At 43.1% G+C, this 16,087-nt stretch overlaps 1 protein-coding gene across 1 annotated transcript in view; it reads left to right on the top strand.

Moving 5' to 3' along the window:
* bms1 (BMS1 ribosome biogenesis factor) overlaps nt 1-16,087 on the top strand; it is a 91,904-nt gene that overhangs the window by 59,003 nt on the left and 16,814 nt on the right. Inside the window, 2 exon segments of the mRNA XM_067972778.1 lie at nt 10,836-11,012; nt 12,217-12,405. Coding sequence (XP_067828879.1) covers nt 10,836-11,012; nt 12,217-12,405 — 366 coding nt within the window.

The following is a 16,087-nucleotide window of genomic DNA, read 5'->3' as shown; positions in this document are numbered from 1 at the left end:
TCCCACTCTCCTGCTCGCTCCCCATGCCTTTTAAAATAACACCTTGTCTAGTCCCACTCTCCTCACTCCCCTTACCCTTCAATTTCCACCTTGTCTAATCCCAGCCCCCTGCTCACTCCCCGTACCCTTTAATATCCCACATGACATAGCATTTACAGCACAGAAACTGGCCATTCGGCCAAACTGGTCTGTGCCAGTGTTTATCCTCCACACAAGCCTCCTCATACCTCTCTTCATCTCGCCCTGTCAGCATATCCTTCTATTCCTTTCTCCCTCGTGTGTTTATCTTAAATGCTATTCGTTCAATTATTCCATGTGGTAGCGAGTTCCACATTCTTACCACTCTTTGGGTTAAAAAAAAAAGTTTCTCCTGAATTCCCTATTGTTGGCTATCTTATATTGATGGCCCCTAGTTTTGGACTCTCCCACAAGTGGAAAGTTCTTCTCTACGCCTACCCTATCAAACCCCTTCATAATTCTAAAGGCCTCTATTAGGTCACCCCACAGCCTTCTCTTTTCTAGAGAAAAGAGCCCCAGCCTGTTCAGTCTTTCCTGATAAATGTATCTTCTCAGTTCTGCTATCATCCATGTAAATCTTTTTTGAACCCTCTGCCTGTATATCATTTTTATAATGTGGAGACCAAAACTCTGTTTTCAAATCAAGGTTTGATACAAGTTTGACATAACTTTCCCGCTTTTCAATTCTGTCCCTCTAGAAATGAACCCCAGTGCTTTGTTTGCTTTTTTTATGGACTTATTAACCTGCGTCGCTACTTTTAGTGATTTATGTATCTATACCCTAAGATCCCTTTGCTCCTCTATCCCTTTTAGACTGTTACTTTCACCTCACACTTATCTATATTGAAATTCATTTGCCAATTACATGCCCATTCTGCAAGTTTATTAATGTCCTCTTGTATTTAGTCGTATTAATTATATCCCCCAATTTGGTGTCATCCTCAAATTTTGAAATTGTACTTCTGATTCTGGAGTCCAAATCGTTTATGCAAAGTGGTCCCAGCACCGATCCTTGTGGAACACCACTTCCCGCCTTTTGCCAGTCTGAGGAACTACCCTTAACCCTGACTTTCTGTTTAACCCTGACTTCCTGTTTTCTGTTGGAGTATTACTTGTAGTTTTGGACTCCCCATTATGGCAAGGATATTAGAGCTGTGGAAAGGGTACAGTGAAGCATCAGTGGACTAATGGCAGCAAGAGAGGTTATAGTTTTAAAGAAATTGGGGTTTTTTTTTAAGACCACCAATTAAGGGGGAAACTAATAAAGGTTTTAAAAATTATGAAAGGTTTTGAGAGGCAAAATAGTGATAAATTGTTTCCATTGGTTGGCAAATCATAGATTGTCCTCGTACTGAGTTGGGCATTTAAACCGAGTGTTTCTCCACATCAGCCCCCCTGTCCATTCCCACTCTCCTGCTCACTCCACGTACCCTTTAATATCCCACCCAGTCTAATCCCACTCCTGCTCACTCCATGTACCCTTTAATATCCCACCCAGTCTAATCCCTCGCTCCTGCTCACTCCACATACCCTTTAATATCCCACCCAGTCCAATCCCACTCTACTGCTCACTCCCCGTACCCTTTAAAATTCCACCTGGGAGAAGGTTACATTTTTGTGAATTCACCCATAAAGGTGAATTCAGGAGTGGGATTAATTGGATAGCTCTTTCAAAGAGTCGGCACAGATACGATGGGCAGAATGGCCTCCTTGTGTGCTGTATGATTTAATGAAGTCCCGAACCCGAGTTCATATCCGAAGCTTGTACATGGGAATGGGAGTAGGCCATTCAGTCCTTCGAGCCTGTTCCACCATTCATTGAGATCATGACTGATCTGTATCCTAACTCCATTTACCCAACTTGGCTCCATATCCCTTAATGCCCATGGCTAACAAAAAAATCTATCAATCTCAGATTGTAAATGATTAATTGAGCTAGCATCTACTGCTTTTTGTGGGAGAGAGTTCCACACTTCTACCACCCATTGTATGAAGAAGTGTTTCCTAACTTCTCTCCTAAATGGCCTGGCTTTGATTTTAAGATTATGGCCACTTGTCCCAACCGGCGAAAAAAGTTTCTCTCTATCTATCCTATCAATTCCTTCAAAATCCTAAAAACCTCAATCAAATCACCTCTTAACCTTCTATATTCCCAGGAATACAAGCCTAGTTTATGTAATCTCTCCTCATGATCTAACCCTTGGAGCCCTGGTATCATTCTGGTGAATCTGCGCAGCACTCCTTCCAAGGCCAGTATATCCGTTCTATGGTGCAGTGCCCGGAACTGTACACAGTACAACAGATATGGTCTAACCAGGGCTTTGTGTAGCAAAACTTCCTCCCCTTTATATTCTAGCCCTCTAGATATAAAGGCTAACATTGCATTAGCCTTTTTGATTAATTTTTGTACCTGACCCCACTACATTTTATTGATCCATGTACATGGACCTCTAAATCTCCACTGTTACGAGCTTTTCACTATTTAAAAAATAATCTGGTCGATCCTTTTTTGGTCCAAAGTGAATGACCTTGCACTTACCTGCATTGAAATCCATTTGCCAGTTTTGCTCACTCACCCAATCTATCAATGTCTTTTATGCTCCCGACTACAATACTTACTATGCCACCTAAATTTGTGTCATCGGCAAACTTGGATATTTGACACTCTATTGTGTTATCTAAGTCATCAATAAATATAGTGAATAGTTGAGGCCCCAGCACAGATCGTTGTGGGACACCACTAGTCACTTCCACCGCCTCCCCAGTCTCCTAACCAGGCCTTCAACTCTGTGAGCTTTAATTTTAGCCAGCAGTTTCTTAACGTGGAACCTTATCTAATGTCTTCTGGAAGTCCATAGAAACTATATCCATAGACATTCCCCTGTCTACTACGTTAATTACTTCCTCAAAAAATTCAGTTAGGTTCGTTAGAGATGATTTATCCTTTACAAATCCATGTTGGCTCTCTCTAATCAGCCCAAATTTCTCTAAGCGCTTAGTCACTTTGTATCATAGAATCATAGGTTACAGCACAGAAGGAGACCGTTCGGCCCATTGAGTCCGTGCCGGCTCTATACAAGAGCAATCCAGCTAGTCCCACTCCCCTGCTCTTTCCCCATAGCCCTGCAAATTTTTTCCTTTCAAGTACTTACCAGTTCCTTTTTGAAGGCCATGATTGAATCTGCCTCCACCACCCCCTCGAGCAGTGCATTCCAGATCATAACCACTCACTGCGTAAAAAAGTTTTCCCTCGTCACCTTTGGTACTTTTGCCTTAAATCTATGCCCTCTGGTCCTTGACCCTTCTGCCAATGGGAACAGTTTCTTTCTATCTACTCTGTCTGGACCCTTCATGATTTTGAACACCTCTATCAAATCTCCTCTCAACCTTCTCTGTCCAAAAAGAACAACCCCAGCTTCTCCAGTCTATCCACGTAAATACAGTTCCTCATCCCTAGAATCATTCTAGTAAATCTCTTCTGCACCCTCTCTAAGGCCTTCACATCTTTCCTAAAGTGTGGTGCCCAGAACTGGACACAATACTCCAGTTGTGGCCGAACCAGTTCATCATGACTTCCATACTTTTGTACTCTATGCCTCTATTTATAAAGTCCAGGATCCTGTATGCTTTTTTAATTGCCTTCTCAACCTGCCTTGTCACCTTCAACGATCTGTGCACATATACCCCCAGATCTCTCTGTTCCTGTACCCCTTTTAGAGTTCTGCCTCTAGTTTATATTGCCTCTCCTCGTTCTTCTTACCGAAATGTATCACTTCACATTTTTCTGCATTAAATTTCATCTGCCACGTGTCTGCCCATGCCACCAGCCTGTCTATATTCCCTTGAAGTCTATCACTATCCTCCTCACTGTTTACTGCCCTTCCAAGTTTTGTGTCATCTGCAAATTTTGAAACTCTGCCCTGTGCACCCAAGTCCAAATCAAATATATCCAAAAAAAACAACCGTTCCCCACTACTCTCTGTTTTCTGTCCCTTAGCCATGTTGCTACTGCCCCCTTTATTCCATGGGCTGCAATCTTCTTGATAAGCCTACCGTGCAGCACTTTTATCAAATGTCTTTTGAAAGCCAATATACACCACATCAACTGCATTGCCTGTATTCACTAGAGTTTAGAAGAACGAGAGGGGTTCTCATTGAAATGTGTAAAATTCTGACAGGGCTGGACAGACTGGATGCAGGGAGGATGTTTCCCCTGGCTGGTGGTCTAGAACGAGGGTCAGGATATGGAGTAGGACATTTAGGACTGAGATGAGGAGAAATTTCTTCACTCAGAGGGTGGTGAACCTATGGAATTCTCTACCACTGAAGGCTGTGGAGGCCAAGTCACTGAATAAATTTAAGAAGGAGCTAGATAGATTTCTAGACACAAAACGCATCAAGGGGTATGGGGAGAGAGCGGGAATATGGTATTAAGATAGAGGATCAGCCATGATCATATTGAATGATGGAGCAGGCTTGAAGGGCCGAATGGCCTACTCCTACTCCTAGTTTCTATGTTTCTATCTACCCTCTGTTACCTTGTCAAAAAATTCTATCAGGTTAGTTAAACACGATTTGCCTTTAACAAATACATGCTGGCTTTCCCTAATCAATCCACACTCGTCCAAGTGACTGTTAATTCTGACCCGGATTATCGTTTCTAAAAGTTTCCCAACCACTGAGGTTAAACTGACTGGCCTATAGTTGCTCGGTTTGTCCTTGCACCCTTTTTTGAACAAGGGTGTAACATTTGCAATTCTCCAGTCCTCTGGCACCACCCCCATATCTAAGGAAGTTTGGAAGGTTATGGCCAGTACCTCTGCAATTTCCACCCTTACCCACTCAGCAATCTAGGATGCATCCCATCCAGACCGGGTGACTTATCTACTTTAAGTACATAAGAAATAGGAGCAGGAGTAGGCCAATCGGCCCCTCGAGCCTGCTCCGCCATTCAATAAGATCATGGCTGATCTGATCCTAATCTCAAATCTAAATTCATATGCAATTTCCTGCCCGCTCCCTGTAACCCCTAATTCCCTTTACTTCTAGGAAACTGTCGATTTCTGTTTTAAATTTATTTAATGATGTAGCTTCCACAGCTTCCTGGGGCAGCAAATTCCACAGACTTACTACCCTCTGAGTGAAGAAGTTTCTCCTCATCTCAGTTTTGAAACAGCAGCCCCTTATTCTAGTACAGCCAGCCTTTCAAGTACCTCTATCAATTTTTAGCCCATCCAGCATCTCAACTATATCTTCCTTTACTGAGACTCTGGCAGCATCTTCCATGGTAAAGACAGATGCATAGTACTCATTTAGTACCTCATCCATCCTCTCTGCCTCCATGAGTAGATCTCCTTTATAGTCCCTAATCGGCCCCACCCCTCCTCTTACTACCCGTTTACTGTTAACATGTCTGTAGAAGACTTTTGGATTCTCTTTTATGTTGGCCGCCAGTGTATTCCCATACTCTCTGTTTGCCCCTCTTATTTCCATTTTCACTTCCCCTCTGCACTTTCTAAATTCTGCCTGGTTCTCACTTGTGTTATCAACCTGACACCTGTCATATGCCACTTTTTTCCATTTCATCTTGCTCACAGTTTTGTCATCCAAGGAGCTCTGGCTTTAGTTGCCCTACCTTTCTGCCTCTTGGGAATGTGCCTAGACAGTACCCGAACTATCTCCTTAAAGGCCGCCCACTGTTCAATTACAGTTTTCCAATTTACCCGGACTAGATGTGTTCTCATCTCACTGAAATTGGCCCTCCTCCAATTGAGTATTTTTACTTTAGAGTGGTCCATGTCCTTTTCCATAGCTATTCTAAACCTTATGATACTATGATCGCTGCTCCCTAAACGCTCTCCCACTGACATTTGCTCCAATTGGCCCGCCTCATTCCCTAGAATCAAGTCCAACAATGCCTCCTTCCTCGTTGGGCCTGAAACGTACTGGTTAAGAAAGTTCTCCTGAACAGATTTCAAAAATTCCTCCCCCTCTGCGCCCCTTATTATTATTGTTATCCCAGTGTATATTAGGATAGTTGAAGTCTCCAGTTATCACTACTCTATGGCTTTTGCACCTCTCTGTAATTTCCCTGCAAATTTGCTCCTCTATCTCCTTCCCACTAGTTGGTGGCCTTTAGAATACACCCAGTAGTGTAATGGCACCTCTTTTATTTCTTAACTCTAACCAAATAGATTCTGTCCTTGACCCCTCCAGGATATCCTCTCTCTCCAGTACTGCAATGTTCTCCTTAATACTGCCACCCCCCCCCACCCCCCCTTCTTTCTTTCCTTCCATATCTTCCCTGAAACCCTTGTATCCAGGAATATTCAGTACTCAATCCTGCCCTTTTTTGAGCCAGGTCTCCGTTATCGCCACGGCATCATATTCCCACGTGGCTATTTGCGCCTGCAGCTCACTGAACTTGTTTACCACGCTGCGTGCATTTACACACATGCACTGCAAACCAGTCTTAGACTTTCTTGTACTCTCTGTCTGATCCCACCTAATACTGTACTATTACAGATGAGCTAAGGGAACAGATAGACACATGGCAGCATGATATCATTGCTATAACAGGAACCTGGCTTAAAGAGGGGGATAATTGGCAGCTCAAAATCCCTGGATATAGAGTTTTCAGGCAGGATAGAGTGGGTGATAAAAAAGGAGGAGGGGGGGTAGCATTATTGGTTAAAGAATCAATTACAGTTGTGAGAAGGGATGATATGCTAAATGGATCATCAATCGAGGCCATACGGGTTGAGCTAAGAAATAAAAAAGGGGCAGTCACACTACTAGGAGTGTACTATAGACCCCCGAATAGCAAAAGGGAGATAGAAGAACAAATATGTAGGCAAATTTCTGAGGGCAATAATAGTAGGGGACTTCAACTACTCTAACATCAACTGGGATTCAAACAGTGTGAGGGGCACAGAGGGCGCAAAATTCTTGATCGGTGTCCAGGAGAACTTTTTTTTAGCCAGTACGTGACAAGCCAACAAGAAGGGATGCAATTCTAGATTTAGTCCTGGGAAATGAAGATGGGCAAGTGGGTGAAGTGACAGTGGGTGACCATATTGGGGATAGTGACCACAATTCAGTTAGTTTTAGCATTATTATGGAAAGGGACAGAGTTAAATCAGGAGTAAACGTTTTAAATGGGGGGAAGGCAAATTTTACAGAACTAAGAGGTGATTTGGCAGAAGTGGACTGGACACAACGACTTGAGGAGAAATCAATGGCAAGCCAGTGGGAGGCACTAAGAAGTGAAATTCTACGGGTACAATGCAGACACGTTCCCTCAAAGAAAAAGGGTGGCACTGCCAAATTTAGAGCCCCCTGGTTGTCTAGAAGTATACGGGGCAAGATAAAGCAGAAAAAGAAAGCTTATGACTGTCACAGAAAACTAAATACTGCAGAAAGCCTAGAGGAGTATAGAAAGTACAGGGATGATGTAAAAAAGGAAATAAGGTAAGCAAAGAGAGGGCATGAAAAAATATTAGCTAGTAAGATTAAAGAAAACCCAAAGATGTTTTATCAGTACATTAAGAACAAGAGGTTAGCTAGGGAAAAGGTGGGACCTATCAGGAATGATAAGGGTAACTTGCGTATCGAAGCAGAGGATGTGGGTAGGGTTTTAAATGAATATTTTGTCTCCGTATTCACAAAGGAAAGGAATGATCCGGACGTAGTAGTTAGAGGAGAGGTGTGAAATATTGGATAAGGTAAACATAACGAGAGAGGAAGTACCAGAGGAACTGGAATCCTTGAAAGTTGATAAGTCACCAGGGCCGGATGGATTGTTTCCTAGGATATTGAAGGAAGCCAGGGAGGAAATAGCGGGTGCTCTGAGGATCATTTTCCAATCCTCACTAGATACAGGGGAGGTACCGGAGGACTGGAAGACTGCAAACGAAGTACCATTGTTTAAAAAGGGTACGTGGGAAAGGCTGAACAATTTTTGGCCGGTCAGTCTTACCTCGGTGGTGGGCAAACTATTAGAATCAATACTGAGAGATAGGCTAAACTGTCATTTGGAAAGGCATGGTTTAATCAGGGATAGTCAGCATGGATTTGTTCAGGGAAGGTCATGCCGTACAAATCTGATTGAATTCTTTGAGGAAGAGACTAGGAGGATTGATGAGGGTAGTGCAGTGGATGTTGTCTATATGGATTTTAGTAAGGCATTTGACAAAGTCCCACATGGCAGACTGGTCAGAAAGGTAAAAGCCCAAGGGATACAGGGAAATGTGGCGAATTGGATCTAAAATTGGCTCAGTAACAGGAAACAAAGGGTAAAAGTCGATGGATGTCTTTGCAAATGGAAATCCATTTCCAGTGGTGTGCCACAGGGCTCAGTGTTGGGTCTCTTGCTGTTTGTGGTATATATTAATGATTTGGACTTGAATGTAGGGGGCATGATTGGCAAATTTGCAGACGACACAAAAATTGGCCGTGTGGTTGATAGTGAAGAGGATTGCTGTAGACTCCAAGAAGATATCAATGGGTTGGTGGAGTGGACGGAAAAGTGGCAAATGGAGTTCAACCCGGAGAAGTGCAAGGTAATGCACTTAGGGAGGGCAAACAGTAAAAGGGAATACGCAGTAAACGGGAATTTATTGAGAGGGGTAGAGGAAGTGAGAGACCTTGGAGTGTATGTGCACAGGTCCCTGAAGGTGGCAGTACAGGTAGATAAGGTTGTGAAGAAGGCATACAGAATTCTCCCCGTCATTAGCTGAGGTATAGAATACAAAAGCAGGGATGTAATGATGGAACTGTATAAAACGCTGGTAAGGCCACAGCTGGAGTATTGTGCGCAGTTCTGGTCACCACATTACAGGAAGGACGTAATTGCTGTGGAGAGAGTGCAGAGAAGATTTACAAGAATGTTGCCAGGGCTTGAAAATTGAAGCTACAAGGAGAGATTGGATAGGCTGGGGTTGTTTTCCTTGGAGCAAAGGAGGCTGAGGGGAGTCTTGATGGAAGTGTACAAATTTCCTCTACTGTGAAGATTGTCACAAAGTAATTATTCAACAAGTCTGCCATTTGCAATATCACCATTATCTGTTTTTAAAGGGCCCTCATTATCCTTGACTGCCCCTTTTTTTCTCATATAATAAAAACTTTTTGTGTTACTCTTGATATCCTCATATTCCCTTTTTGCAGCTCTTACTATCTTTTTTGTCTTCCTTTGCTGTTCTTTATAGCTCCCCCAGTCCCCTGGATCTACACTATTCTTTGCACTTTTGTATGCTCTTTCTTTTAGTTTTATGTTATCTCTCACTCTCATGGCTGTTTTATTTGGTAACTAAAACTCTTGCCCCTTAGGGATATATACTGGTCCTGTATTAAGCTAAATTATTTTTTGAACACCTCCCACTGTTCATCTGTAGTTTTGCCCGATATCTGTACAGCAAACTGGTCAAAACTAATCAGTCTCTGTCTCATCCAGTTAAAGTTAGCCTTACCAAAATCTAGAATCTTAGTAACTGTTACATTTCTCCTTTTGAAACCTAACATTGAATTCGATCATATTATGATCACTGTTAGATAAATGTTCCCTTACTGTTTGATTATTAACTAAGCCTGACTCATTACTCATTACTAAATCTAGTGTGGCCTGTCCTCTTGATTCTAGAACATATTACTCCAGAAAACTATCTTGAATGCACTCATGAAATTCACTACCTTTCTGACTTGAGTTACTCTGCTCTTCCCAATCTATATGAAAATTAAAGTCTCCCATTAAAACAACTCTTATTTTGCTACAAGCCTCTCTAATCTCTGAATTAATACATTCTGCCATTTCATGCTATCAGGAGGCCTGTAGACAATTCCCATTACGGTTTTGTGTCTTCTCTTATTCCTCAATAAGAGCTTTAAACAGAAGTCCCTCTTAGGTCAAATAGCCAATAATCTCAAATCGTGACCCTCCCCTTTAATTCTTTTCGTGATCATAAATTTGTGCGCTTCTTGTGACCATCTCACTGACCAGTGGAAACAACCTATCGCTATTTATTCTATCAAAACCCTCCATAATTGATAGACCTGTATGAGGTCACCCTTAACCTTCTCGGTTCTTGTGAAAAAAGCCTCACCTTCTTGGTGTCTCTCCATAACTGTAAGGTTACATCATAGGGAACGGGCTCGTGAATCCATGCTGCACCTTCTTTCATTTCCCCAAACTACAGAATGCTCCTGCTTTGCCTAACTAAAGTTTAGTGTAAGTTCAGCATCACTTCCTTGCTTTTAGTTTTGGCCTAAATCGGTAACAAGTGGCATCGACTGGGATTATCTCTAGATGGGCAAAGGAGATATTTAGAAGAAATGTTTTCACACATCAGGTTATTGAACATAAATGCCATGGAACAGTGACTGATGACACTGAGCCCCACCAGTAGGTTAATGAAACTACACAGTGTGACCAGAAGGATCTCTGGTTCATTTCCTCAGTGTCCCATGGGTAGGGGGAAATCATCCAGGATTCCTGCTGCTTTTGGCTGTACACTTACCTCCGCTGTAAAGCACATGTGCATGGCCATCAGCTGCGGACAGCATCGGGCTCAGCTGTCGTATCCATCAAGGGGAGTAGCCTTTCAACACTTGCTGTCTAGGTTTGCATATTAGGAATGGCCACTGGAGCAAGGACCCTGTGGGACGATATCCCATATCCCAGGGAACAATTTAGAAATTAGTCAAAGGTTAAGGATGTGATGGTGGGAAAGGCAGAATTGGAAACATATTAGTTTATATTGTAACATCTGGATGTAGAAATTAATCAGCTTTCAAACTGAAAACAAACTTGTCTGCCAAATTAGGGAGAGGATGAGGAAGATGATGAAGGTAACGATGATACCAAAGGCGCAGAGGAGGAGGAACAGACCAAGCGTTTGGAGAAAAAGCGGAAATTGAAGGAAATGTTTGACTTGGAGTATGATGATGGCGAAGGAAGTTACTTCCACGATCTGAAAGATGAAATGCAGAAGCAGGCACAGGTAAGAATAAACATTCACAACCGGATCGGGCTCTGAACTCCCCTGATCACCAGCGGAACGAGTGAAACACGTACTGGACAGGAATCTAAACGTCAAAAATTCACAGTGGCACAAACCTATTTTGGAGTGCGTTGATTGGTTCAGCTTCTCCGTTCTTTCATTATCTGCTCATGTTTGATTGGTTGCTTTCGTTCCTTAGTAGCTCCTCATTGGTAGGATTTCTCATTTTTCATCCATTCCCTCCCCACTGAGCTCTGATTCTTTGTGAATATGAAATTTGAACCAATCTGGTACAATTGTAATGCGGACTTTGCAGATTGCAAGGGAAATGTACATGTGCAGTTTTTAAAAAAAATAAGCTGCATGCATTCATAGAGGGATTCCCTTGTACCTCTTTGATGGGTGCAATGCTGCAAGAACTTCCTGTAATAAGAAAATTGTGTGTCCCACATATCTCTATTTGTATACAGCTTTAAAAATAACTTGCCGTTTGGGGCTAAATGGGAGTAGTTCGTAGTTACTCTGGCCTGGGAGGATAAAATGGGAGCAGTACACAAATACTATTCACAAAGTTGGAGTGACGTCAGTTGGGTTGGATCACAGTTATAAGAGGTCCCCTTGACGAATCATCCACAGATGCAGGGTCAGATTCCACATTTACGCCGATGACACCCAGCTCTACCTCTCCATCGCCGCTCTTGACTGCCCACTGACTTTGTGCTATCACACTGCTTGTCTGACATCCAGTTTCTGCCATAAACTCCATACCCTTGCTCCAATTCCATCCCTTCTGCTGGCTGTAGTCTGAGGCTGAAACAAACTCTTTATAACCTGGGTGTCTCCCTCCCACAGCCCAACGAACCCTCTGTTCCTCTGACTCCAGCCTCTCTCGTTCCCCCATTCCTTCACCCTACCATTAGAGATCATGGCTTCAGCTGCCTAGCCCCCATACTCTCGAATCCCATCCTCTTTCCTCTCTCTCCCTTTTGAGACTCTTCTTAAAAACCCAGCTTTTTTCCAAGCTTTTGGACACTCCTAATAACACGTCCATTTTGTCTTGTGCCTCGGTGAAATATTTTGGGATCGTTTTCTGCATTAAATGCGTTCTATAAATGGGGGGAGTTGTTGTGCCTGACCCTTGCACTATCCAGTGCCCTGGTGATTTTTTTTTATATATCTTAAAATGTTTTTTCCTTCCAAACAGCTTAACCGTGCCGAATTTGATGACCAAGATGATGAGACCCGAGTTCAGTACGAAGGTTTTAGACCCGGAATGTACGTCCGGGTTGAGGTTGAGAATGTTCCCTTCGAGTTTGTGGTGAATTTTGACTCCCGCTATCCGTTGATTCTCGGCGGCTTGGGAAGCAGCGAAGGAAATATTGGATACCTGCAGGTAATGGCTCACCAATGACAACAACTTGCATTTATACAGTGCCTTTCACATAGGAAAAGATCCCAAGGCGCTTTACAAGACAGTAGTCAGACAAAAAAAATGACACTGAACCAAAGGAGATACTAGGACAAATGACCAAAAGCTTTGACAAAGAGGTAGATTTTAAGGAGGGCCTCAAAGGAGGCAGAGGTGTTTAGGAGGGAATTCCAGAGTTCAGGGCCGAGGCTGCTGAAAGCACGGCTGCCAATGGTGGAGTGAAGGAAATCGGGGATGTGCAAGAGGCCAGAATTAGAGGAACGTAGAGCTCTCGGCGGGTTGTAGGGCCGGAGGAGTTTAACAGGGAGAGGGAGGGGGTGAGGCCATGGAGGGATTTGAACACGAGAGTGAGAATTTTAAAATCGAGCCATTGCCGGACCAGGAGCCAATGTAGGTCAATGAGCACAGGGGTGATTGGTGAACGGGACTTGTTGCAAGTTAGGATATGGGGCAGCAGAGTTTTGGATGAGCTCAAGATTATGGAGGGTGGAAAGTGGGAGGCTGGCCAAGAGAGCATTGGAATCGGGTGATGTTACGGAGATGGAGGTAGATGGTCTTGGTGATCATAGAAAGTTACGGCACAGAAAGAGGCCATTTGGCCCATCATATCCGTGCCGGCCGAAAAAGAGCTATCCAGCGTAATCCCACTTTCCAACATTTGGTCCATAGCCCTGTAAGTTACAGCACTTCAAGTGCACATCCAAGTACTTTTTAAATGAGTTGAGGGTTTCTGCCTCTACCACCCTTTCAGGCAGTGAGTTCCAGACCCCCACCACTCTCTGGGTGAAAAAGATTCTCCTCAGCTCCCCTCTAATCCTTCTACCAATTACTTTAAATCTATGCCCCCTGGTCACTGACCCCTCTGCTAAGGAAAATAGGTCCTCCCTATCCACTCCTGTCATTATATACCTCAATTGAATCTCCCCTCAGCCTCCTTTGTTCCAAAGAAAACAACCCCAGCCTATCCAATCTTTCCTCATGGCTAAAATTCTCCAGTCCTGGCAACATCCTCGGAAATCCCCTCTGCACCCTCTCTAGTGCAATCACATCTTTTCTGTAATGTGGTGACGAGAACTGTACACAGTACTCAAGCTGTGACCTAACAAATGTTTTATATAGTTCGAGCATAACCTCCCTGCTCTTATATTCTATGTCTCGGTTAATAAAGGAAAATATCCCGTATGCCTTTTTAAACACCTTATCGACCTGTCCTGCTACCTTCGGGGATCTGTGGACATGCACTCCAAGGTCCCTCACTTCCTCTACACCTCTCAGTATCCTCCCATTTATTGTATATTCCCTTGCCTTGTTTGCCCTCCCCAAATGCCTTACCTCACACTTCTCTGGATTGAATTCCATTTGCCACTTTTCTGCCCACCTGACCAGTCCATTAATATCTCCCTGCAGTCTACAGCTTTCCTCCTTTTATTTAGAATTTATAATGGGGAACAGGGAAATAGCAGAGCAATTAAACAAAAACTTTTGTTCTGTCTTCATGGAAGAGGACACAAATAACTTCCCAGAAATGCTGGGGAACCAAGGGATTAGTGAGAAGGAGGAATTAAAGTAAATTAGTATTAGTAAAAAAAAAGTGCTGGAAAATTAATGGGACTGAAAACAAGGACATATAAGGTAGCCAAACTTAGTGGGAGGATAGAAGATTGGGAATTCTTCAAAAGACAGCAAAAAGTAACTAAAGGATTGATTAAGAAAGGGAAGATAGATTATGAAAGTAAATTAGCAAAAAAAATAAAAACAGATAGCAAGAGTTTCTACAGTTATATAAAAAGAAAAAGGGTGGCTAAGGCAAACGTAGGTCCCTTAGAGGATGAGACCGGGAAATTAATGGTGGGAAACATGGAGATGGCAAAAATGCTGAACAAATATTTTGTTTCAGTCTTTACGGTAGAGGACACTAAGAATATCCCAACACTCGACAAACAGGGGGCTCTGGGGGGGAGGAGCTAAATACGATTAAAATCACTAAGGAATTGGTACTCAGTAAATTAATAAGACTCAAGGCAGATAAATCCCCTGGACCTGATGGCTTACATCCTAGGGTCTTGAGGGAAGTGGCAGTAGGGATTGTGGATGCTTTGGTAATAATTTTCCAAAATTCTCTGGACTCTGCAAAGGTCCCGGCAGATTGGAAAACTGCCAATGTAACACCCTTATTTAAAAAGGGTATTAGGCAGAAGGCTGGAAATTATAGACCAGTTAGCCTAACATCTGTGGTGGGGAAAGTTTTGGAGTCTATTATTAAGGAGACAGTAGCAGAACATTTGGAAAAACATAATTTAATAGGACAAAGTCAGCATGGCTTTACGAAGGGGAAGTCATGTCTGACAAATTTGCTTGAGTTCTTTGAGGACATAACGTACAGGGTGGATAAAGGAGAACCAGTGGACGTAGTGTATTTAGACTTCCAGAAGGCATTGGACAAGGTGCCACATAAAAGATTATTGCTCAAGATAAAGAATCACTGGATTGGGGGTAATATTCTGGCATGGGTGGAGGATTGGTTATCTAACAGGAAGCAGAGAGTTGGGATAAATGGTTCATTCTCGGACTGGCAACCAGTAGCCAGTGGTGTTCCACAGGGGTCGGTGCTGGGTCCCCAACTCTTTACAATCTATATAACGATTTGGAGGAGGGGACCGAGTGTAACGTATCAAAGTTTGCAGATGATACAAAGATGGGAGGGAAAGTAGAGAGTGAGGAGGACATAAAAAACCTACAAGGGGATATAGACAGGCTGGGTGACTGGGTGGAGATTTGGCAGATGCAATACAATATTGGAAAATGTGAGGTTATGCACTTTGGTAGGAATAATCAGAGAGCAAGTTATTATCTTAATGGCAAGAAACTGGAAAGTACTGCAGTACAAAGGGATCTGGGGGTCCTAGTGCAAGAAAATCAAAAAGTTAGTATGCAGGTGCAGCAGGTGATCAAGAAGGCCAACGGAATATTGGCTTTTATTGCTAGGGGGATAGAATATAAAAACAGGGAGGTATTGCTGCAGTTATATAAGGTATTGGTGAGACCGCACCTGGAATACTGCATACAGTTTTGGTGTCCATACTTAAGAAAAGACATACTTGCTCTCGAGGCAGTACAGAGAAGGTTCACTCGGTTAATCCCGGGGATGAGGGGGTGGACATATGAGGAGAGGTTGAGTAGATTGGGACTCTACTCATTCGAGTTCAGAAGAATGAGAGGCGATCTTATTGAAACATATAAGATTGTGAAGGGGCTTGATCGAGTGGATGCGGTAAGGATGTTCCCAAGGATGGGTGAAACTAGAACGAGGGGGCATAATCTTAGAATAAGGGGCTGCTCTTTCAAAACTGAGATGAGGAGAAACTTCTTCACTCAGAGGGTGGTGGGTCTGTGGAATTTGCTGCCCCAGGAAGCTGTGGAAGCTACATCATTAAATAAATTAAAAACAGAAATAGACAGTTTCCTAGAAGTAAAGGGAATTTGGGGTTACGGGGAGCGGGCAGGAAATTGGACATGAATTTAAATTTGAGGTTAGGATCAGATCAGCCATGATCTTATTGAATGGAGGAGCAGGCTTGAGGGGCTGCTTGGCCTACTCCTGCTCCTATTTCTTATGTTCTAAAGCAGATAAGTCCCCAGGGCCTGA

Source organism: Heptranchias perlo, chromosome 36 (assembly GCF_035084215.1).
Source record: "Heptranchias perlo isolate sHepPer1 chromosome 36, sHepPer1.hap1, whole genome shotgun sequence".
In the NCBI taxonomy this organism is placed as follows: domain Eukaryota; kingdom Metazoa; phylum Chordata; class Chondrichthyes; order Hexanchiformes; family Hexanchidae; genus Heptranchias; species Heptranchias perlo.
This window is presented reverse-complemented; position numbering and strand designations above follow the sequence as displayed.